A 25,826-nucleotide genomic window follows, 5' to 3' on the forward strand; every position below is an offset into this window, starting at 1 on the left:
TAGACTTTAGCTGGGCGGGCCACCCAGGTATATTAACGGCCGCCAAAGTATAATTCGTAAGCCGTTTAGGTTTGATTTTTTTAATCCGTCCGCGAGCACGACGGCATCTGTCGATCCCTCGCTCTACCCCCTCGCTATCGTGTGAAGGGTCTGCTTTATGCACTCCGCACAGTAACCCTGCTGCGAGGCTCCGGTGAACAGTCCATGAGCGTGCTCACTAGCGCAACTCCCCCCCCGTTTATAAAGTCAAGTACCCCTCAAAAGGTCCGGTTTATTTCATTTTAAGGATGCGCACCAAGCAACATCTCCAGGTGCTCCTTTGAGAACCAGTGCAAAAAGGTTGTGTGCACCCCTGATTATAGTATTACTATTTCGGCGATTAGATAAAATATAAATTATATTTGATGCAACTTTAGTTACATTTCCATGACTTTTCCAAAACCTTGGGAAAAATATTGTTTTCCATAACTTTTCCAGGGCCTAGAATTTGCATTTTGAATTTCCATGACTTTTCCAGGCTTTTAATGACCGTAAGAACCCTGAGTCCTGTCAAATTGGTTCTACTCGGACACAAGTACTTAACTTGCATGGATCCCAATCATGACTAAGTTGTATCTAGGCTATGTACCTGCAGAGCCGGCCCGACCCATTAAGCGACATAAGCGGCCGCTTAGGGCCCTGCAGCCACGAAGGGGCCCCCTAGCAACAACAAATAAATAAAAAATAGCTAGCAGCTAGTTTCTATTATGAGATGGACAGCCAGAGAGAATAAATGAAAAACAGTTATGAAATACTATATGACAAAACAAGAATACAGTTTAAGTGATTTGAAAAATATCCATAAAAAAAAATCTGCTTACAGTTCTGTTTCATATGGGTGTTGAGAGATGTATCCATATATCTCTTAATTTTGTTCTCAAAGTGCACCAGATTGATGCTTTTAACTTCAATATTTTAAAAAAAAATCTTCCCAGGGGAGCATGCCCCCGGACCCCACTAGAAGAGGTGAGGGCCCCCTTAGAGGAGGTTAGGTCCACGGTGTTTACATGCTTATTTATACAATATGTGTGCTTATGCTAACATCATAAGACAAAAGTTGGTTCCGTGTTGTGTGTAGTGAGAATGCGCTAGAGTGAGGGGGGCCCCCAAGCCAAAGCTCGCTTAGGGCCCCCAAAAGTCTAGGGCCGGCCCTGTGTACCTGACATTCGAAAACAGGTTTACATTACTAAAGCTATGAGCACAGCTTAAAAAAAAAGAGACTTAACAAGAATTAAAACTTTTCACAAGCGACTAACAGACCAGACTCATTGACAAATCACAGTCACCAGGGCCCAGGAGTTCAAAACTTTTAATCTCAATCAGATCCGATCAGATTTTGAAATCCCATTGTTTGTGATCCAGGATCAGACAAGTCGGCCAAATGTTGTCCCTGGAGTTCAAAGCAATTCAGGATAGGATCAGCCTGATCCAGATTACGATTTTTCAAGATGACTAGATCCTGAATATCAGTGCTTTAATCCTACCAATCGCCATCTAGTGGACATGAAAAATAATACAAGGAAGACAAGAGACCACATTGCAGAGACATCTATAATGTTTAATTATATTTTTAAATACATAAAGGACATCAAATCATAATGAAATTGTAATTTAAAAAAATACTCCCACTAGGGTAACAACAATAAAACATTCATTTAAAGGCAGCTGGATCATCCAGGCGTGCTTTGAGGAGCTGAATTCTCAGTGAGGTTTCAGTTTGCTGAAGCCGGCACAGCTGTATTTGTTCTTCGGCCAGACGGATCTGCATCTCTGCCCTTTCCGTTTCACGGCTCAGCAGAGTCTCGTAGGCATCACCCCTCTGCTCTGGTTTTCTGGTGCGCTTGCATTTTATCTTTAGAGGTGGCTCTTGCAGTGTGTCATCAGGCCTGGCTGAAGGTCCAGCTTCTGGATCCACATGGGTTAGGAGGACCTCATCTTCAATGGTGTGTGTCACATCAGGTGCATTGACGACCTGAAATGAAAGTTTATCAATATACTTTATACCCCTTAATAAGATGATCACAAGCATGCAAGCTCCTGGAAAATGGTAGTACTAGGATGCTATGTAAGACATATAGCCATTGTAGTACTATGAAAATAACAATTATACAAGATAATAATTGTAGTTCTATAGGGACAAGGATAAAATCACACATACCTGCGACTCACCATCCAGTACAACGTTTGGTATTCCATGTAAAGATTGTGACTGCTGACCACCAATGATATCAAGTACCACATCTGTGTATTGTCCCCTTTTATATGGTTTGTTACCCGTCTGTGGGTTTTTAGCCTGGCTGTGGTCTTTGGTACTGTAGCTTGCTGCTTCAAATTCTTCCACCTCAACCTCACTTGGTCCACCGTCCTCTTGTGTCCAGATCCTGTGGCATTCACATTGTCTGTGACTTCCATCCATATTCCGCTCTTTACTTTAGTCGCTCCACCCTCTCTGTTAAAGCTACCAACTATGGAGTCATAATTGTTCCTTACACCCTGCAGCAGTGCATGGGTCTCAGCAGATGTAAAATTAGGCCCCTTTTTGTCCATCTTTCCAACTCAATGGTTTGGTCAGGTCAGCAATTAGTTTTATAGGTCTGGCCTTGCTATTAATTACATAATTAACCACAGGCCCTAACCAATCTGGACATGCATTCCAGGTGTGTATTTGCAATTAGTTGTTATTCAGAGACTAATGTAGGCCTACTGACTGAAACCACAGTCAGAACACAGTCATGGCAGGGATTGTTCACATCTTCCATGCTGGAAGGAGAGGTTACCGCCAAAGGGTCCACACTGAGCACCCCAAACCTCTCCAACAGTATACACAACAGAAGAACTGTACAATCGTTTTCGATTTGGACTTGATGACATCAACAACATTGCTGATCTGGTCAGGCCACAACTGCAGTGCAGAACCTTGCGGAGTCATGCTCTGACTGTAGAGGAACAGGTCCTCATTGCCCTGCGCTTTTACGCATGTGGAACATTCTATGAGGTCATAGTGACAGCATGGGAGTCCACAGGACAATAGTGGGTGAAGTGGTGACAGCTGTGTCTGATGCACTGGCTCGCCTGCTGGATCACTTTGTGACTTTTCCCACTGATGGCCAGATTGCCAAAGTGAAGCAGAAGTTTTTTCTTCTGGGAGACATGCCCAACACCATTGGGGTGATCGACTGCACCCATATACATATTCAAGCACCTCGTCAGAGGGAGTGGGAATATGTCAACAGGAAAGGGAGGCACAGCATCAATGTGCAACTTGTGGGAGATGCTGACCTTGCCATCACCAACTGTGTTGTGAGATGGCCTGGGTCAGTCCACGATGCACGTATCTTCAGAGAGAGCCGGTTGTTCACTGAATTCCAAACCAACAGGCCGGATGGAGTTATATTAGCCGACAGTGCCTACCCACTCCTACCATGGGTGATGACACCTTTTCCCACGGCCAACACTCCCTCACAGATGCGCTACAACAACGCCCATGGAAGAACAAGGTGTGCCATTGAGCGCTTGAATGGAGTACTGAAGAGGCGTTTTGCTTGCCTCAACTATCTGAGAGTGGAACCCCAAGGAGCATGCCAAATAACACTGGCTTGTATTGTGCTACACAATATCGCTGTCCATCGCAGAGTCCCCCACTCTGACATCGATGATCCCCCAGAGCCCCTCGCACCTGCTGATGATCGAGGATTCTAGGCCCACCTATGGATTTCCCTCTAAATGAGAGACTGAGTGGTGGTGCAAGGTGAGATGCTATTGTCCACAATTACTTTTGAAAGGTGATGACAGATGATGGACTTTTTTTTTGTTGAAGATATTTTTTCATTAATCTAAATTACATTTGTGATTGACAATCTTTGCTGTGATACTTTCATGAGCATAAACATTTATGTCATCAACATTTGGTTAAAAACAAAATAGGCCACCACAAACGTGAGCAAAAATGAAAAAAATAAAATGTATTTCCCATGAAGGCTAAAAAGTGTGTATTATTTCAGTTAACAAACGTTGCCATCTTATTTAAATTCAAACATATTTTAAAATAAATTGTACAGTACATTTTGCTCTGGTAATCCACTGGAAATCCACCCCTCTGGTGGGATCAGGATAATCCAGTTTTTTGGGATCAAACTGAACCCAATCATGTGTTGTCGGTTTGAACTACCCATTTTGAAGATTTGATCCAGATTAAAGCTTGGATTGGATTTCCTGATCTGATCGGATATCAAAGTGATCCTAATCCTGTTTTTTGGTTTTGAACTCCCCAAAATCCAAATCTGATCTGATCAGATAGGGATTACAAGTGTTGAACTCCTGGGCCCATGTGACTGGATAACCAATAAACTGGATACAGAAATCCAAAGCCTTCCCAGTTTACTGTGTAATGTTTCCAGATGACCACATACAGTAAACATCAACAAGCAACACAGCAAAGAGTTTTAAAACACAGAAAGCCAAGCACACATTAAACCAGCGACGAAAGAAAGATCATAAGGGATATCCGACTCACCTTTTTGACGCTGAAGACCCTTCCAACTTGCTTTCTTTCATCGTGGTGAAGTAAAGTTGTCCATGTTATTCCCAACTGCACTTTTCGCAGGGGTTTGTTGCAAAGTATTTTGTATTAGTACTAGCTAACTAACGGACTAGCTCCCAAAAGCACATTAGCTAATTTTATAGCAAAACTGTGAAACCTACTTTAGCTAGTTAACTCTCGATTAACTTAGCCTATATTAGCTTTATAATGTTAACTTTCTTATGTTGTGACGTCCGAGAATGGGTGGCTATGCTTCACAGTTCAATTTAGAACTGTACATTCACATTTTATTCATGCAACGGGACCGCATGCGATTGACAAACATTTAAAAATTCACCCGGCGTCTAGTAGTTGACAGTTAAACTGCATTGTCATCTTTGACCACACGGGCAGTCCAGGGACCACACCTGTAGACCCGCACCAGCTGTGTTTTCCCACAGTCCCGTTTTGTTTATTGTTTTGTTTCCACTTTAGAAGTGAGGTATTTCCTTTCCTTTTGTATAGTACTGGGCAACTCTCTTTTGGAGACCCTTTAGTGAGATAGTGACAGATTGACCCGTTGTTGGGCCAAGCTGTTTGTGTACATCATTTACACAGTTGCCGTTACAAATAAAACCACCGGTAACATATACCAAATCCAATCTGGTCGTGTCGTTTCCCTTTTGTATCCCTAGACAAGAGGGAACGTAACAACTAGTAAAGTAAGAGTAGCTATATTTAAAAAAAATAGGCTTCAAAGCTACACGTAAAAGTCCTAACATCGTACTACAGTAGGCCTACTAGCATGAAAGTCGCTTACACATTTATTTGCTTAAACATACTTTTATAATTAGTGAAACTGGTGTATCACTTTAATGTTCTGGTAAGGTGGGGACACATTTATTATCATACACTGCTGGGTAGCTTAACCTTTTAATAATTAGGGGTGCACCGAATGGGAAATTCTTGGCCGAAACCGATACCGAAAATAGGAAACAGTTGGCCGAAAACCGAATGCCGAAAGGCCGAAAATGATTAATAGAAATATATATATAATGTATATACATTTTTTACCAATGTTGTTCTGATTATGGAAATAGACATGATTATGGCAAAACTTAACTTAAATAATAATCACTATTATGGGTCCATAAAACATTTATTCAGCACTTTTGAATGCATACAGTACATTTATATATGTCATGTATTATTGCTAAAAAACATTATATCGCAGTCTTAGTGTCGCCAACTCGTTTCTAATATGCAAAGACAACAAATGCGTCTATGATGTATTTTCGATCAGACGAGATCTCTCTCCCCCGTCTGTGTGCGAGGGGGCGGGGCAGTTTACGCACACGCAGCTGCTACATGCAGCGGAGCACACTGCGGAGATGGCGGGGAGAACGCGCTCCGAGGTGTGGTTAAACTTTACCCGTCTCGATGTGGAGAATACTTGTTACCATAAGTGCAATAAGAGTTTAGCATGTAAGCACGAGCAATTTGTCTAAACATTTAGCAAAAGTGCACCGCATGCAGACGGAGGAATGTACCGGGTTCGACCGTCTTTCTAGCAGCTCTGTAGCCCCATCCACGAGTAACGTTTCCACGTCAGGTGTTATGTATGCTAGCAGCAACACACAGAGTTAACTCCATGATACAAACATGGGTTAATGATTAGAGGAAACTGAGTTATTTATTTAGTTAAAATTTCAGCTATTCTGTTTACAGTCTGTCATCAGATTATTTAATACGATTTGTTAAAGGCTCAGGGCAATCTCGATGACAAAGGTCAATGTTCCCCCCCCCTGTGAGCCAGCCGCGAGCATGGTCGCCGCGTCTTTATTACGTCATCACAACGTTAGTTTACCAACGTAAGCCTGTTCTGACATTCGGTGATATTTTTTCGGTGCTAAAACCCTTTCGGCCGAAAGCCGAAAGGGCCTTTTTAACCATTTTCGGCCGATAATTTTCGGTGGCCGAATATTCGGTGCATCCCTATTAATAATACATTTTAATTCATTTTTTAATAATATATTGTAGTGCCGTGAAAAGAGAGTCTGAGGCGGTGTATTAAGAATGGAGTTCCAATCTTTATTATCCATTACTTTCAGAGAGGTTAACACATGCACTGCTCTGCCTGATGAGCTAGCAGGAATGGCAGCTAAAGCTACAGGTGTTCCCCACTAAAGGGTCCGTGTGGCAACACAATAAGCAAGGTGAATTATGTCCAATAACGTGTCACCACACAAGCCCCCCCAGAATTCACACATAAACAAAATCAGCATGGCGGGGAGGAACGACACGCCGACCCCCACGACTCCTGAGCACGGGAGTCGGAAAAGTGACTCCCGCCTGTGCGGCCCCCGGAAGGGGAGGGACCGGAACAACAGGTCTTAAATCCGTGACAGGGGACGAGGCCGGGGGGGCGGCCCCGTCGCGGAGGTCGAGCCAGCACCACAGGCTGGTCCAAGTCCAGGTGAGCAGCCTTCACCCGGTCCACCGAGACGTGCTCGGCCTTGCCACCCAGGTCGACCACCAGGTGCTTGTCCCCGTGCTCCAAGACCCGGAAAGGCCCATCATAAGGGGGCTGCAGGGGGCCTCTGTGCGCATCGTGCCGGATGAACACGTGCTCCGCCGAGTGGAGCTCTGCGGGAACCTGGGACACCTGAGTACCGTGCTGAGTAGTAGGGATCGGAGCAAAGGCCTCCGCGGCGTCACGCAGGAAAGCCCGCTGGGCCGACGCCGACCAGGGAGCCGATGCATTTGGGAGGAAATCCTCAGGCCCAGCATCACCCAGGGCAGCTTGTCGACCCAGTTACCGTCCGTAAGGCCGGCCTTGAGGGCCGCCTTCATGGAGCGATGAAAGCGCTCGCAGAGGCCGTTAGCCTGAGGGTGGTAAGCGGTAGTCCTGTGCAGCTTAACCCCCAAACCGCCTGCCACAGCGTTCCAGAGCTCGGACGTGAACTGAGAGCCCCTGTCTGAGGAAATGTCTGACGGGGTCCAAAACGACACACCCACGTTGCAATGAAGGCCCGGGCAACGTCTGCGGCTGATGTCGAAACGAGCGGAACCGCCTCCGGCCAACGGGTCGTTCTGTCCACCATGGTGAGGAGGTAGGAAAACCCCTGAGAGGAAGGCAACGGACCAACCAGGTCAATGTTGACGTGATCAAACCTCCTCTCAGGCACCAGGAAACGCTCCAACGGGGCCTTCGTGTGGCGGTGCACCTTAGCGCGTTGACAAGCCACGCACTCCCTGGCCCAAGTCCTCACGTCCCTTTTCAGTCCTTGCCAAACGAACTTCGCCGCTACCAAACGCACCGAAGGTTTAACGCCGGGGTGTGACAGGCCGTGCACAGCCTCGAACACAGGACGCCTCCAGCTGGCAGGGACGACAGGCCGCGCCAGGCCCGTAGAGACGTCACACAGGAGAGTAATGCCCGCGTCGCCGAACACCACGTCCTCAAAGCGCAGCCCCGCGCTCTCCACCTTCAGGACCTGGACGCCGGGATCTGTGACCTGGTCTGCCGCCATGCGAGTATAGTCCAGGCCCAACTGGACGGCACCGATGACGACCCTGGAGAGGCAATCAGCAACCAGGTTCGACTTGCCAGCCACGTGCTTAATGTCCGTAGTGAACTCCGATATGTAGGACAGCTGCCGCTGCTGACGTGCCGACCAAGGCTCCGCCACTTTTGACATGGCGAAGGTGAGCGGCTTGTGGTCGACAAACGCCGTAAATTCACGGTCTTCCAGCATGAAACGGAAGTGCCGCACGGCCAAATAAAGTCCGAGGAGCTCCCGGTCAAAGGCGCTGTATATGCGTTCTCTAGGCGTCAGCTGGCGGCTGAAAAAGGCGAGCGGCTGCCAAGCGCCCTTCACCCACTGCTCGTGCACTGCGCCGACCGCGTAGTCTGACGCGTCCGTGGTGATGGAGATGGGAGCCGTAGATGATGGGTGTGCCAGCAAAGCCGCCTGAGCCAACGCGGTCTTGACCTCAGCAAAAGCGCCGTCCGCCTCTGCTGTCCAGTCGATCTCCGGGACGGGGGTCTTGCCTTTCAACGCTTCATACAGCGGCCGCATGATGTGTGCGGCCCGGGCGATGAAACGGTGGTAGAAAGTCACCATCCCCAGAAACTCACGGAGCGACCGGGCTGTGAGCGGGCGAGGAAACGCCGCAACAGCCTCCACCTTCGCTGGCAGAGGTGTCGCACCGCCCTTGGTGACGCGGTGCCCCAGGAAATCAATGTCCGACACCCCGAACTGGCACTTTGCAGGATTGATGATTAATCCGTGTTCGTTGAGCCGTGTGAAAAGGGCTCGGAGGTGGGACAGGTGCTCCTGCACTGAAACGCTGGCGACGAGTATGTCGTCGAGGTAAACAAACACAAACGGCAGGTCCCGCAGCACCGAATCCATCAGGCGCTGGAACGTCTGAGCGGCATTCTTGAGTCCAAAAGGCATCCGCAGGAACTCAAAAAGTCCAAAAGGCGTTATCACTGCTGTCTTGGGAATGTCCAGGGGGTGCATGGGCACCTGGTGGTATCCACGCACCAGGTCCACCTTGGAAAACACCCCCGTACCGGCCAGATGCGCCGAAAAGTCCTGAATGTGCGGCACCGGATAGCGGTCAGGCGTAGTGGCGTCGTTGAGTCGGCGGTAATCCCCGCACAGGCGGAACCCGCCGTTCGATTTGGGAACGACGTGCAGGGGGGAAGCCCAAGGACTGTCGGAGCGGCGGACAATGCCCAGGCGCTCCATGGTTGTGAACTCCGCCCTCGCTACAGCCAGCTTAGAAGGGTTCAACCGCCGGGCCCTGGCGTAGACAGGAGGCCCCCCGGTAGTGACGTGGTGTTCCACGCCACACTTAGTGGTAAGCGCAGAGAAGGTGGGTAGCGACAGGTCTGGAAACTCGGCCAACAGTCTAAGAAACGTGTCTGCACCTGACAGCGAGCCTGACAGCCAAGTGTGCACACGAGGGAAGAAAACGTTAAGGCATCAACCAAACGCCTATTCTTAACGTCCACTAAGAGTCCATGAGCACACAAAAAATCCGCTCCGAGGAGGGGAAAAGAAATGTCCGCTGTCACAAAATCCCAGCTGAAACGCTGTCCTCCGATGCACAAACACATAGGCCTCACGCCGTACGTGCGAATGGGACTGCCGTTAGCCGTCGTCAATCGCGGTCCGTGCCCCCCACGGGCGACGTCTTCACTCGACGCTGGAACTACGCTCCGTTGAGCGCCCGTGTCACACAGAAACAAGCTCCCCGAAACGCTGTCGCTGACGAAGAGGAGCCTGCACGTGCCGCCGACACTCAGAGCCACTACTGAGCGCCGGCCCCTCCGTTTCCCGGGGGTTTGTAGCTGCACGGAGCGATGCTGCACGGAGCGATGCATCTCTTCGCCCTTGTCCCGAAACGTGCGTGGTAAACGCACTCTCCGGCGTCTTCACGCCGGCTAGCCACAGCCGTGTCCGGCCTCCGCCACGCTTTCTTGACTACCGGTGGGCCGCTGAGCGTCGCGGCTAACGTCTCTGCCCCGGGCTGTTGCGTAGCCAGGAAAAAACGATCCGCTTCCTCAGCCAAAGCACGGGGCTCCGTGACAGGCGTGTTGGCCAGCGCCGTCTGTACCCGGGGAGGCAAGTGACGCAGGAAAATCTCCGTGAATAAAATCCGGGGATCTTCCCCCCCTAGCAGATTTAGCATTTTCTCCATTAGCTGGGATGGCTTGCTGTCTCCTAGGGCTTGAATGTCAAGTATCTGGCGGGCCCTCTCCTTAGCAGATAAACTAAATGTCTTAAGGAGAAGGGCCTTAATCGCCTCATATTTGCCATGATGTGGGGGGGGCTGCGATGAATCCCACCAACCTGGATGACGTGGAGCTCCCCAGCGCTGCTACCACATGGTAGTATTTTAGGTCCCCGTCACGGACCTGTCGGCAGGCGAAATGTGCCTCCACGTGTGCGAACCATGCCTCCGCGGCGTGCTCCCAGAATTCCGGCAGCTTTATGAAAACATCGCGCTCAGCCATGTTCGTTAATTTTCCGGAAACTTTCTCGGAAAAGTCAGGGTCACCAGTGTAGTGCCGTGAAAAGAGAGTCGGAGGCGGTGTATTAAGAATGGAGTTCCAATCTTTATTATCCATTACTTTCAGAGAGGTTAACACATGCACTGCTCTGACTGATGAACTAGCAGGAATGGCAGCTAAAGCTACAGGTGTTCCCCACTAAAGGGTCCGTGTGGCAACACAATAAGCAAGGTGAATTATGTCCAATAACGTGTCACCACAATATTTCGTTTTCATAATCAAAATCTGTAAATTAACTATTAGTTTGCGTGATTAAACAATTGTAATAATAATAATATATATTTTTTACAAAAGCCTTTCGTGTCATGTGACCAAGTGACATTACTACACTAGGCAGGTAAACTGAGTGGATACCTCAAAAATCCAACAAATAAAACTTAAATACATATATCTTAGATATCTTGATCAAATTCATTACACATTTTTCCCTGATGGTTAATTGAACACACACAACGTTGGACTTCTCAATTCATACTGCAGTACTCTTTGAGTACACAAGAGGGAGGTAAAGTATTACAGTACTAATAAAATCTGTCCGACTGATTCATTGGGTGTGTGTGTTTGTGTATTAAAAACGTTTTATATATAAACTGTGAATGGTTAAAAACAGGTTTCTATGAAGGTTATTTAATTGTGAATCCGCCAATAGTTGTTCAGGGAAAGAATAACTCAACCAACTGATATATTTTTTTATCACTAGACTGATGCTGTCGATTTGAAAATGTCTTAACCTTTACCACCAAGTGTCGCTGTTGGCCTGTGTGTTTCCCACATATTCTAACCTACTGTAAATGCTGCTCCATCCTTCCTTGGTCGTGACTGGACTGCTGATAAGTAGTTGACATTTCAGAGGTCCCCTTGAGATTCAGGATGTATACAGTAAGGTGCAAATACCCTGGTCAAATCTAGTTTAGACATTTAAACCGCTGGTGTACTGTTCAATGATTAATTAATCCATAATCTGCAGAAGAATGGGGTTGGCTTTTACAAAATTATGTTTTGAGCATTTTTTCTTTTTTATAAATACATGTAGAATCAGAAGACATGGAATTGGCTTATATGGTGGTGCAAAAATAAACAACATTAGACATTGTTGCTGCTATTATTAGCAACACGTGACGAATGGATCCATATTCATGGGGATTAAATGGGGTTGGCTTTTACTAAATTATGTTTTTTTTAATAAATACATGTAGGCCTACATAGTATTGCAGCTTTATGGAAATTACAATTCAGTTGCAGCAGTGTGGAAATGTTTATTTTCACATGTAAAGTTACAGATAAAATACATCAAATGATGGTTTGTCCCTTCAAAATAAACGCACCTCTCAGTCGAGCATTAATCTCGCTCGGCATTGCCAAAGCTATTGTTTTTATTTTGAAAGTCGTGACAGGAAGTGTACTTTTTTTGAACCAGTCCAGTTTGACAGCGCTCAGGCATCTTCTGCACTCCGCGCGCTGCGTGTGTGTGGACTGACGGTGTGTGAAGCTTGTGTGCGTGTGTAAACACAGCTCGGTCGGCTCATGTTAGGAGCGAGGAGGGCCAGGCTGCAGCAGAAACAACAAGCAGGCTGAATCGTACTGGGGGACCGCTCAGATGAGGAGATGGCAGCCGAATCCACCCGGAGATTCACCAAAAACCTTCTGAAGCCGGGGACCGCGGCGGAGATACGGCAGACAGCGTGCAACGCAGTCAGACACTCCGCAGTGACGGTGAGTGGACCCCAATGAATCGTGAAAACATGGTGGTAGTAAAAAAAAAAACGCATCACCACCTGTGGGCCTGAAGCTTTTACTACTATGAGCTTTTGATTGCCATGCCCACCAAAGCTTTGCATCTGGATGTGGTTTTGGTGTCTGCCTCTAACACCGCACCTCAGCTCTGGCAGATCTGACATTGGCATTCATGTTGCATCTTTCTTTGCAGAGGATGAGCACAGTGCAGCACCGCTGTCTATTGATCCTGCAGGGGGAACGATGCAATACGTTTAATGCTCAGTATTGTGCAGGAATCTACACATTTGTTCCCACTATTGAATTTCGCTTATTGGCTGGTAATGTGACTATAAAATCGTAGAGCCTATCATATTCCCATGTGGGTTGGAGTTTATTTCTGTATGGCTGGCTGGAGTGAATGAAATGAGGCTTAGTAGTAGGATAGTGGGATGCGGCAAGACACAGGCAGCGGTTTACATCTGCCCAGCGGTGCAAAGAAACACCGGGAAAGATGGAGGGAGGGGCACAGAAAAGACAGAACAGAGGGAGAGGAATTCGACCGCTGGGCTTGATTTACGACTAATAACATTTGCAGGCTATTTAAATGTCGCGAGTTGTGAAATGTATGCTCAAGTGGGTGTGTCACGCCGTATAATGAGAGGCTCTGATTGACGTATGCTATAGTGGGAGGAGGGGTATTTCAGAAAAAATGCAGCCACACGCACGCATGCACAAACACGCATGCACAAACACATACAAAAAAGGATTTGTGTTTTGATGATGTCCTTTTGACTCATCTGACGGAGGACAAATCCTCCACCTTGTGTGTGTGTGTGTGTGTGTGTGTGTGTGTGTGTGTGTGTGTGTGTGTGTGTGTCCACGATGTAGGGATTAGCATAGAGAAAGGTTACTCCACTCCAGTCTCTTTGCTGCTACTCTACATCCTCTTCACTCTGGTGTTAGTGTGTCAGTGGGACACATGTGTAAAAGAGCCCAGGGAGAATTGATTGGAATAAAGAGAGAACATCGAGCTTTGCTGGTGCATGTGGGAAGACAGGATTAAAATGGAAACGAATTGAATGAATGAAACCTTGCTTTTTCCCTGGACAATCGAAGTGTTCCATCAGCACTCGGTCAGCAGAATATAACATTATTACAAGATAATAGCATGAACCTTAAGACTAAAGGTTTACTGACACTATACATGTGTCATGGTGCCAAATGGAGTACAAGAGAATAGTGTTTATTGATTCCCATTGGATGTAGAAATTGACTGGTGGACTGGTAGTCACCTTGTGTTGGTATCATTAAGAACACTCATACACATGTTGCACTGCATGAATAACATACAGAGCTTCACTGCCTTGCCTACAGTATAAGCGCTGCAGCTGATAACAGATTGTGTCTGTAGTTTTGAAGCACACATACAAGTGACTAGTGTAAAAAGGAAGTAAGAGATAAATTAGCCTGAAGCAAGAGGCACTTTTGTGGCCCGATGTCCCCCCAATATTATAGTATCATACATACAGTCAGGCTATATGAAGATGTTTAAAGAAGTCTGTCAACATCAGGGTTTCCCACACATAGACTTTACTTGGGCGAGCCGCCCAGGTATATTAACGGCCGCCCAAGAATATTTCGCGACCCATTTCGTTTTTAAAGTTATTTTCATTTTTTTGTATGTATTGTGAACGCAACGCTGCACAAATGTGGGTCTGCCTCCCACAGGGTGACTGGCTGTCTACATGATGTAGCCTGCTGACATGGCCACTGTCATACAGATCATAAATCAAAGCCCTTGATTGGTCTCTGTGTGTCATTCAAGCTCGGGATATCCTCAGCTCAGGTGAGGGACTCTCTGAGTGTTTAGATAGTTAACTTAGTCTAAGGTCTCAAACGGTTTGGTCACCATTTATGTAAACACATATTTCCACTTGAGGGGGTAGTGATTAGTAAAATATGCATGAATTAAAAAAAATTGTTTAACTAGGTGAAAAAAGGTAAGATACACTTTTAAAGGGGGGAGAGGAGGGAGACAGGTGAGGCTGATTCAGGAGCCCAGACACACTCGCAACTATAAATGAACCAAAAATAAATAAATAAACAAGTTTCAGTGTTTTTTCATATTGGATATGGTATGTTATTGGTTATGGCCATGATTTTATGATTATTGAAATGTATACAGTTCTGTTTCATATAGGTGTTTCCATAGATCTAGTCTCTTTATTTTCCCCTCAAAATGCACCAGATTGATGCATTTACGATAATACGATACGATAATACGTTATTTGTCAGATCAAGTCTGAAATTTGACTTGCGTCACAGCAGCTCCATGTCCAACATCAACAGACAAGTATCCAGACACAATACATGAAACACAAACAACAAACATTTAACATAACAGCACAATCAGTGAGAGAAAACATGCCCAAAGAGCCTTCAGCGTGCATTTAACTCCAAAATAAATAAAAAACTAACTGCACTTATTATCACATGGACATGTTCCTAAATAAATGTACACATTTATTTAAATAGTAACCCATGTCCATATATTTATTTGTGGGTAGTAGATTTAAACTATAGGGCTATCACTATGGGCAGCAACGCTGTAAATATTGACAAATAAATCCAACAAAATGGCACAAAAATAAACTGGTAGTTGCCTGGCTGGGTGTATAATTTCCTGCCTGACTTATTGTCTCGGTCCGGCCCTGGCTGTACCTGTTCGCTCTGCAATCGCGTGAAGGGTCTGCTCACAAGCGACCAACAGAAAGGTTAATGTTGTTGTTGCACGTCACCTCACCTTACTCCCCCCCCCCCCCCCAAGTATATTTCAGATCTGTGGGAAAAACTGAACATGTTTGTATTCTTTATTTGTTTATTATAGCCACTATTAATTTGTGATGAGTCATGCAATTTCACTTTATATTCCTATTTCTTTATCTGCTTAATATGTGCTTTTATATTTATGGACCGTTGATAAGTCAGAATCTTTGTTACTATACAAGTGTTGCCGTATATTATTCCCGCTACTTAACCTGCTGTTTTGCCCACAATATCCTCAAAGATATAGCCTAAATTAACAATGTCACAAATGTGTATTGTCATATGACCCTACCCTATGCAGATTCATATAACAGTTGAGTTGTATTCGGTAAGAACGGAAATGGAAACCATGACTTTGAATATCAGTATGCTCAAAGACACCTGTTTTTTTGTCTTCCTCATCCTCAATGATAAACTGGTTAGTTTCAATTATTCCCTATATCTTTAACAAGATTGAAAAACCCATAAATAATTAAGTCATTCTATATGTGGATATAGGATGTAGAAAGAGAGAGTGAGTGTGATAGAAGAGTAAGCATGTGTGTAAAAGTGTAGGTATGTGTTGGGTTTAGGGTTAAGTGGGTGTGTAAATGTCCATGGGCATTCTCTGTGTGGATGTTTTTAGTGAGTGTGTTAATGCATGGTCTTTGTTGGTGAAAGAAACCAGGTCAGCAGAATAAGGCCCCATGGCATAACATTGAATGAAGCGTGATCCTCTTTCACGCTGACCCCCCCTCTCTTTTTATAGTAGTCTGTTTCCTCATTCACTTAAACATCATTCCCCCCAAACCTGACTTTACTCCCCATCTCTCCATGTTTGCGATTCTTCCATGTTTGCATCTGCCATGGTTTTCTTTCTTTGTTTCTTACCGTTCCATACCTCTGCATCGGTCCTCAGTCAGGTTAGGTCCGTTTCTGAAGTGTGTGTGCTTGTGTGGATTCAGGAGTGTATAGCATACACGATAACTGGTAAATGCTGCATTTCCCTCCTCCGACGTGCTCTGTGGAAGCAATCATAGCTCTCTGACTACTTCACTGTTTCTCATAGTGGTCAGCCCACCCATCCCCAAATACGCACAGAGCATGGAAAGGGAAGATAGATACAAGAATGAAGGATGTCAGGGTGGTTGAGTTTGGGTTTTAAGAAGCTACAGTTTGTTGCTTCAGTGACCATGAGATATGTTCCATTACATATTTTCTGGCCTCTGCCTTAGCCGCTGGACAACAAATAACAACAACATTTTTCTTTTTTAAATAAAATATATTTAAAACAAATATATATATATCTAGCAAATGTTGAATATATACGGTAACAAGGCTTGTTTTGTATCAAATTAACACCTTAATAAAAAAATACAGTATTTCAATCACATTACTGCTGATTTTGTGCAACAGAGAGTGAGTGTTTATTATGACTCACTGTCACTGCTAAAGTGAGCAGTAGTGTAGACACAAGCGCTGTTCTTGTTGTGACTCTGGTTGCCTGCTGGGATGAACCACATGTCATACCGTGCCTGGAGGATGCCAGCCACACTAACCACGCAGCCAGAGAGTGGAGCCAACAACCCCCCCCCCCCTGGCAGAATTTATTTACCCATGGCACAGGGACGCTTGTATACAGTCATCCTCACTCGTCTCTTAATGCATGCTCATGCATTTTCACATGGCATTCTTATGTTTGGTGTCATACCACCCATCTTTGCTTTGGTGCCAAATTAAGCCATTTCATGCCTGATCAGGTTTTGACTATTTTTGGTGCCCAATCCCAGGCTCCAGACAGTTACTGGGAATTTTCCATTTCGTTACAACCCAGTGTCTGATGTCATGTCATGGAGATGTACGTTAATCCCGTAATGTAAAGGTATCATAGCAGTTTTTTGCTGATTTAGCTTATTAAATACAAATTACTGCATTTTTTTTAAAATTGCTGACTGTTTGCTATTGGCTCTTCCGACAAATTTCTCAAGACTTTGCATTTTTTCAGTCATCTAAATATTGACTCAAATAATGTTTTAAGCACCATATAACTGCAGGAAAGGCCCCAGGAAGGAGTAACTGATATCAGGTTCCTAAGTGTATTCCTTCCTCTGAACCAAATAAATTAGGTAACATTTATATAATCCTTTTTGTTAGATAGCTAGATAATTTTATGTCGCTTCTGCTTTGATAACTGCCTGGAGTTGAAAGCATTAAATCACTCTGTAAACGCATGTAGTGCTTTGGAAACTAGCTGATAGTGATGTAAAATACATGTGACTTAGAGTTAATGGGTTTACACATACAAAACCCTTTAGTATGATGAACCTTTACCAATGTGGTTCACCTCCATGCTCATGTGACAGTGTGTGTTCTTTGGCCTTAACACCATAAGTGAAAACTCACACAGCAACATATAAAAAGAAGTCCAAGTGCTTTCAGTTCCTGTATTCTACCACATTTTGAACATGACACAAGGCTTTCAAGTATAAAAAAAGATGGTCATATTTTATTGAGCTAGTCTTTTTTTATTGTTCACTCGCTTGGATGCTTTATCCCATTTGTTATATAACTCATCAATTTGCTATTTGGGGAATAAAGGATGGGAGACGTGATATTTCAGTAGGTTGCTAAGGATCTCCTTTCCCCTCCTCTCACTGGGAATGGAACCCTTTTTTGTCTTGTCTCATACCATTAATCAATTTCAATTTCTCTTTTAATGTGTATGAACATCAGCCTTAATGTATCTGCTCCTGGACTTTACTAGTCATAGTCTGTTTCTATGTTTTGGTTGTTCTAGTAAAATACCACCACTGGGCATGTCTGTCTGTCTGGAGCTAAAATGTGTGTCAGACAGCGTGGAGCAGCCATTTGTTGGTTGGGGGCTCGTCTACCCAGCGATGTGTTGTGTGTGTGTGTGGGATGGTTTGTGGGGACATGCTGTCAGACTGACTCTGCTCGCTCCTCATGACGCATCATGACAACAGCCTGGGATTCATTGTGCATGACTGCTGACCTGTCTAATATAAAAGAAAAAAATATATTTTGAATACATTTTTCTATTTATTCAACCGGGACAGTGCACATTAATAAACATTTCTGTAAATGTGCCATATGCTATTTTTCGACTGAACCGATGTTGTAATCACCCTAAAAAGTAATCACAATCAGTAGAAACATGCAACATACAATACTGGAAATGCTAATATAAAACAAAACATACATATTACATAGCAAGATGTTTGTTATAGTTGTGACATAGCCTATATGTGCATGTGTGTTATCTGTGTGGTGAGTATAGTTATTCTGAAAATCATTTAGACTGCTGGTAAATTCGTGTCAGTGTGGTTTTATCTTGTGTCGACCACAGTGTGCTGCTGCCCTGTTTCAAGAAGACAGTTGTCAGTGACACGTCAATCAGCATTAACACTAACTATATATGGTCATCCAATGCAAACTGATAATGCTGAAAATCAATGGTCCCAGAGGAGAGAAACAATTGAGATGAACAGTAAGTAGCGTACTCTACCACAGACTAGCCCCTGTTACCACGGCAACAGAGAAAGGTCAATTATGATGGAATTCTAATTCTAAGGAAGCACTCGTTGCATATCTCTACATTTAGTCTTCTATCTCATTTCATCTCATCTGATGTGTCTCCACTCCCACGCTCTAAATTACTTCATTTAGCTGGTCTGCTCATATTACACTATTATTTTAGCTGTATCCAACCCGCCTCCTTTAACTGCTTTCCTTCCACTGCATCTATTATCACCTTTTTTTGTATGATTATTTTTAATTTATCTAGCTTGCTTCTCCCTTCTGAGGTTATTGCTTGCATGACGACAGTCTGAATCTGATATGTCTTTGGTCTGAATAGGAGATCTGCTCAGATCCTGACCTTCCTGTCACATGCCTCTTATTACATCTGGACAGGGCATGGTAGGACAGGGACAGGAGAGCAGCTGGAGCCATAATCAAGCTTTTAATTGGGTCAGACATCGGCAGTCTCATCATTTCAGAAAGCCAGATCTTAAAGAGGGGGAAACCCAAGATGAAAATGAGGAAGGGGGATAGAGAAAGAAAGAGATATGGTAGATCTCTCACATCTCCCAGAGGAGTAACAGCCAAGGCTCTACAGCAGAGGACTTTTATTTAAACACTGTCCTGTGTGTGGGGTATCACACATGTAGCAGGCTATTGTTCAATTGCATCGCTATTTACATGTTTTAATGAACATTGTTTGCACATGTGGGTGTCTCATTAGCATAAGAAGGCTTATGATAGAGTATACATGCAATGTTGAGTATCTTTGTGCTATATTCACAAGTTACCACACCAGCAACTTTTCAGGTCCCTGCGGATATTCATGTAAGTGCTCTAGTTTTTGAAGAAAGTTTGTTCCTCAACACTCCAGGCCAGAAAATGCAAATGCTGTTCTGTTGTCTTTATTTCCAGAGTCACATGTGAAGCTGCTTAACAAATCATCAGAGGCAACATCTCCCTGCCTGCCAATACAGTTATTCTCTTACATAAGTTGGGGTTTTAGAAATCATACCACAGCCCGATTGTATAACCATATAAATAAGACTGAGCGAAAGAGACTTGTCCAGCAAGAATAATTAAGAAAGGAGCTTTTGGACTTCAACATTGCAATGGAACTATTTCGTTTCACTTTATTGAATGATTTTCAGGGATTATAGTGGTTGTGGGCCAACATACCTAACATAAAGATCAACTCGTCTACTAATAAACATCACATCATACTTAAATTATTTGTATGAAATAAAACTAGGAAAACAAATAATTATTACACAGTGAAAGATTATTCTGTTTAGGCCATTATCTAATAAAGACATTGATCATGAAACAAGATGGATGATGACCCGCTCTGCTAAACAATTCTCGGGGGGAAACCATCATTACACTGTAGCTAGGATAGCACTAATACATGGCACTATATGTCGATGGTCAAGAGCAGAAGACGCACTCCATGAAAAAGCAAGGAAAGCCAGAAAAGCAGTAAGATTGGTGTTTGTTCAAAAGACTTTAACCTCTATTTGTATTTGGTTCTGTGTCATTGCCTGGGACCACTGTCTCATGACCTATAGCCTGTAGCTGACGCGTAGTGACACACCTCACGTTGTTTCCTTTCCTCTCCATCTCGCATTTTGGTGTATGTCAGATCATAAATTCTAAATGTGTCAAACCAAGTTGTGAAGTTTCACCGCCTTGATTGTGTTTCATGACGTGGGACAGGATGTTTGTGTCTTGCATATCGTTAATTTTGTGTCTCTGAACAACTCAGCATGCATCTTTTCTGAGAAGCCATGCTGTGCAGTTCTTCAGGGCGTCTTCGTCATGCAGTGCAACCAAAGGGTCTGTTCGTGTCACTTTAGAGATTTTATCAGCAAGGACACACTTCTCTTCCTCTTTCAAACTTCCCTTCACCCCGTCTCCCCTTCTAATCTTCCTGTTATATTTCACTTCTTACATTCATTCTTCCTCTACTCCCTCTCTCCATTTTCTTCTTCTTAGTTTTTTTCCACTTCTGCACACATTCCCTAATTGCCTAAACTCCCTTTCTATTCCCTCATTCTCACTCAAAATCAACTGGATTACATTCACCCTGCTCTTTGCTTCTCACTCCTTGTCATGTTGAGTGAATGCTTCCATTGTACCGGGTGTGTGTGTATACACATGCAGACAGGAGAATAGAGAAAGGGATTAAAGGAGATGAATAGTTCTTTGACATTTGTTATGACTGAGCTGCAGAAGACTCAGCCGTGTTTGCCTGATAACAGTAGGACCGTGCACTGCCAGGGCTTGGTGTATGTCTGTCCCCATTTTCTCAATGACTCATTCAGAGAGGACAGAGAAATAAAAGCAAAGAGGCACTGGAAAAAAAAATCTAAGCCGGCTACTGTCACTAGTGACACTGTCTCTTGCTGAATTCCCCCTCTGTTTGAACTCTGCGGGAGGCTGTGCAGGGATCTCACTAGTGTGTGTGCTGGGTGTGAGCACAGGAAATTCATTTTTTTAACTTTGTAGTGTCAGACTGGCAGTTGTTTGATTGTACATTAAGACAAAAGGTCTGTTTAGTCTAGGTTGGAAAAGTGGATATAGAGAAAGTACGTGTGTGTGTCCTAGCATTACTATCCTTGTAGGGACCTAAATCTGTTTACATAGTCACGTGTGGGGACTCGCCTCCCTTATGGGGACAAATTGGAGGTCCCCATGAGGGGAATCATTAATTTTAGGGTGAAGACTTGGTTAGGGTAAGGGTAAGGTTAAGGGTTAGGGTTAGGCATGTGTTGGTTATGTTTAAGGTTAGGATAAGTCTCCAGGAAATGCATGTAAGTCAATGTAATGTCCCCTGAAGTGATGTATACATGGTATGTGTGTGTGTGTGTGTGTGTGTGAGGTCACATGAGAGGAGGAGAGAGAGAGAGAGGTCCCCCGGGCTCCATGCATTGTGCCAGTGTACGTACAAAAGACTCTTTGGAGAGGCTTCACAGCCAGTGAACTGCTCCATTCAGACTTAGCTGACCGAGCTTTGCCTCACTGGAGCTTAACTTTTATCCTGTCTCTCACTTTTTGTAAAGCTCTCCATCCAGCTTCACCATCCTGCCCTGTACCTTTTATAGACACCACGTCAACTCGTCCATCCAGGCTTTTTTTCACGGCCCTCAGGGAAGGGGTTAGGGAGGGGAGAAAGGGGGGGGGTCCACTTCACATGCTGGACTAAGAATAGTTCAGTGATTCTCTGCTAGTGAATTGCAGTGTTGTGTCTCTCCCTCACTCTGCATTCCAGAGTAGGAGGCCTGAATATGTTACTGCCATTACCGTCCGACCCCCATGCCCTGCTGCCCTTGCCCTGTTGTATCTACACACACACACACACACACACACACACACACACACACACACACACACACACACACACACACACACACACACACACACACACACACACACACACACACACACACACACACACACACACACACACACACACACACACACACACACACACACACACACACACACACACACACACACACACACACACACACACACATGCTCATACACACTGTGTGGCAGTCAAAAGTGATATGGACTTTCCCTCATTAACTGTCTTCACCGGCTGGTCAGGGTGAGACAGATAGAGCGCACTATCTAATTAGGAAAGGAAATGTCTCATTTGTACAAGCTGTTCTCAAAGATATAAATCTTAAAACAAAACTGTGTATTTGTTACATGTTTGAGACATGTAAGTTCTTTGTGTGCCATTCACCGCCATCTTTCCAACTGTTCCTTGCTTTGATCAACCCGGCTGACTTGCCAATCATGCTGTCCGTCCGTGTATGTCCTCTTAGCCGTGGTTTCAGAAAGTAAAACTGAAAGAGACAGAAACAAGCAGCCATTATTCATTTCAGTGCCAGCTGTACTTACCCACAATCCATCCATACCCAAAGATAAAAGTGCACACATTCATGCACACACATTATTATGTCTGCAGAGCCTGGGCCCCTGTCAGAAATAGAACAGATAGTTTTCACTTACAGATATTGTGTTGTCTTAAGTAGACATAGCTGGCATAGCTTGTTATTGCAAAAGATAAATGGCTAAAAAAAAGCCTATAGTTTCAAGATATTGCTGTTCTCAACATGCTCGAAAGGAATCTGGTTCTAACTTAAATGCACTCAGATTCATTTTAATTTAAAGGTAGGTTAACTGGATGTGGCGAAAAATCAATTGCATCTAACCAGAAGTTCAAACAACCGGACAGCCAGCAGTACAGTATCTGTAAAGGATTAGGATTTCTTAAAAGCTGTTGTGTAAAACACAGGGCTCTAATATTCGTTGGCCAATGGGTAGTGAATCTCCACTGTTTACTGAACAACACAAATCAAATATTTCATTAATTGAAAAGCTTTAGAGATGCTTGCAGGTGTTAGTTTAGCTTTTTCCCCCTGTTTTCAAGTCGTTACCTTAAGCTAAGCTAAACTAAGCTAAGCTAGCTTCCAAGACTAGGCAAATAAAGTGTTTACGGTATTTCCCCAAATTAAACAGGACAAACAGTAGTAAGTCAACCTGGGAAGTTCAATACATGTTGTTTATTTTTACCAGAATATTTCTGGAGAGATTCCTCTTGAAAGTAAAGTGACTGTCAGAACTTAAGGGTGTATGGTCAGTGTTTAATCACACAGTTTTGTCTGTCGAGTGGAAGAGTAGAAATAGATTTTACTCAAAGATGCCAGTTTCGCTCATTGCTATTTACCCTGACTGTGTCTCTATGACATGTGTCGCACAGGAAACATAACCCGGAGCCAAAACGCTCAATAAGTGAAGGGAGTTAAGGTCAGGGTGCTCAGATCTCTGGCTGTCTGTCTTTCTTGTGGTTGCTGATGTTAGAGTGAAGGAGTTTGTAGGATTTCTGTTTTTGATTTAATGCCTCTCTACGGCTTAATGTTTGCGTCTGTTTGGCTTTGTATGTTTTGGTGTGCGTACACAAATTGTGTTTGTCTTAAATGTCAGCCAAAGAGCTGGAAGGGGATCTGCAAAATAAATAAGAAAGGGGAAAAAAGCACTGAGAAGAGCGAGAGACAGAGGAGTGATTTTGAGTCTGTAAGATAGGGGCGGGGGGAAGGTAAGGAATAATAGATATGAGGAAAAGTCTTCAGAACAGCTGTGTCCTCGGCCTAAACTGGGACCTCAGGGAGAAGGAGCTGTGCTGAGTGGGCGTCTGGTGGATAGTTAGCGCTGGTGTGGAGGTTATATAGAGGTTACATGTAGGCTTTGTGTAGGTGTCAGATGTAGGTGTCAGGACTGAATGATTTATTGCTAACTAGACATTCTAGTTGGCTTTTTCTTCACTCTGAGGGTGTAGATCAGGGGGTTGGCATAAAGTCTTAAGATTTATTTTACACTCAGGCTGGATGGACGTGACTGTGCATAACCATAGCTCATAACCATAGCATGCATTGTGATGGTATGTGTTTCTGGCATTTCTGCATCAAAGTAAATATTGGCTTGGGCATGATTTAAGATGAATATGGCAGGTTCAGAGTGAGGACACATTTTTCAAGCTAACAGACCTACAGGAAACATAAATCATTAGGCGTAATTGCCCGAGGAGTAGTTAGGGTTTCCGAGTGTCAAGAGGCTCCGGCATGCTGTGGAAGTCGAGGAGAGTTTTAAGTACAGTATTTCTGAGTTTGATTTGGCCAGCATGAAGGAGTCTGTGAACTTTCTCAGTGTTGGAGACTCTCTTACCTGTACAGGAAACAGGAGAGGCCTAACAGCTGTATAAATGGCCAAGATAAGATCACGGAGAAACAACGGATACATGGCACTGCTGAGAGAGAAATGATGGCTACTGTACTCAAGTGGTATTTATTATGTAGCTGCAGTACTTTTTCCAGTAGTATCAGGTTCTGATGAACGAATAAATACTGGCAAAGGGTCTTTTTCTGTTTCTAATTAATGTTCCCTCTTGGACGAATAAATCACGATATAAGTAAAAGCTCTTTTGCTCTGCTTGCTGCTATTTATTTAAACCTTCCCTGTATTGTGAGCTGACTGCATCTGTTTTTCTCATTGAAACCTTAAAAAGCAACATAAGAGCACTGTACCCTGTCTGCGCGAACCAAAATAAGCATTACCACCTCATTAAGGATGGGTATTATTGTAAATATATATTGCAGAATGCATTAAGAAGCCGGTGACCTCAGCCGGCTATGCTTGACTGCTGAGGCCAGAGTTGAGACATGGGGGGGGGAAACATCAGGGAGATATGGAGAGATGCCACGTGGGAGAATGAATTAATGAGACACCGGCTCTGTGACAGTACAGTAGCTGTGTGGAAATCTACTGCCCTTGCTCCTGAATGGATGCTAGATCATTCCAGTGTTCAGCTTTTCAAATCTCACAGGCCAGATTCTTTATGAATTTGTGAATTGTCATTAGAAAAAACAGGGAGGTAGAAAGGTACAAGCTGCAGTTTTATTGTTTTGTTTTGCCATTATGTTCAAGTTAAAGAGTGTTTGAGATAAAGGAATCTGGAAGTCTCAGGGGGTTCCCAAGAATGTTTTTATTGGATTTGGGTCACTGCACTCTAAACATAGTCCACCTTCCCAAACCTGATAAAATATATTTGTATTTAATTAAAAATAACAGTTTAGAGTGAATAAGCAAATGGCATGCATTTAATGAGAGTGACTATTAATCAAAGTATTAATTTAATGTAAGTATACCTCAACGAAACCGTTTCTAAAACCATTTCCTTGATGTGTAATGTAAACCAGTCTGTGTGTCTTTGTACAAAGTTCCACATATATTTCATATAGGTGGAGTCCAAAAGTGGTCCAACTAACAAAATGTACATATTTATTCATTAAGGTTTGTAAAGACAAATGGATGTATGCTTTCAATTTGTCTTTCCTTGATTACATAACATTTAAATATGTCGTCTGTTATAAGGAACATATGCAGATATACTTTTCCCATGAACTCAAGTGTATATGTATCTATTTTGTTACTTTTGATCCATGCTAAATTATTATTGAAAGTAGAAATACTGAAAGTAATTTTCTGCGAGGAAAGTACGTTGAGGTTGTTGTTGTTTGGTTAGATGGGTGAACTTTTAGTAAGAGGTAA

At 44.0% G+C, this 25,826-nt stretch overlaps 2 protein-coding genes across 2 annotated transcripts in view; both read left to right on the forward strand.

Annotated features, from left to right (window-relative positions):
• Window positions 1-3,048: 3,048 nt before the first annotated feature.
• Window positions 3,049-3,738, forward strand: LOC117552240 (putative nuclease HARBI1). The gene has a single exon (XM_034225580.1). It carries the CDS (start codon window positions 3,049-3,051, stop codon window positions 3,736-3,738), a length of 690 nt encoding a protein of 229 aa, XP_034081471.1.
• An 8,372-nt stretch (window positions 3,739-12,110) lies between these two features.
• Window positions 12,111-25,826, forward strand: part of dock10 (dedicator of cytokinesis 10) — a 62,575-nt gene continuing 48,859 nt past the window's right edge. The window contains exon 1 of the mRNA XM_034225422.1: window positions 12,111-12,359. Coding sequence (XP_034081313.1) covers window positions 12,252-12,359 — 108 coding nt within the window. The 5' untranslated portion in view covers window positions 12,111-12,251. The remainder of the gene's footprint in view (window positions 12,360-25,826) is intronic.

This window comes from Gymnodraco acuticeps, unplaced genomic scaffold, assembly GCF_902827175.1.
Source record: "Gymnodraco acuticeps unplaced genomic scaffold, fGymAcu1.1, whole genome shotgun sequence".
NCBI lineage: Eukaryota > Metazoa > Chordata > Actinopteri > Perciformes > Bathydraconidae > Gymnodraco > Gymnodraco acuticeps.

What these genes read in the sequence shown, in the direction of transcription:
- LOC117552240 (XM_034225580.1), top strand. Translation starts at nt 3,049, where the DNA reads ATGGGAGTCCACAGGACAATAGTGGGTGAAGTGGTGACAGCTGTGTCT.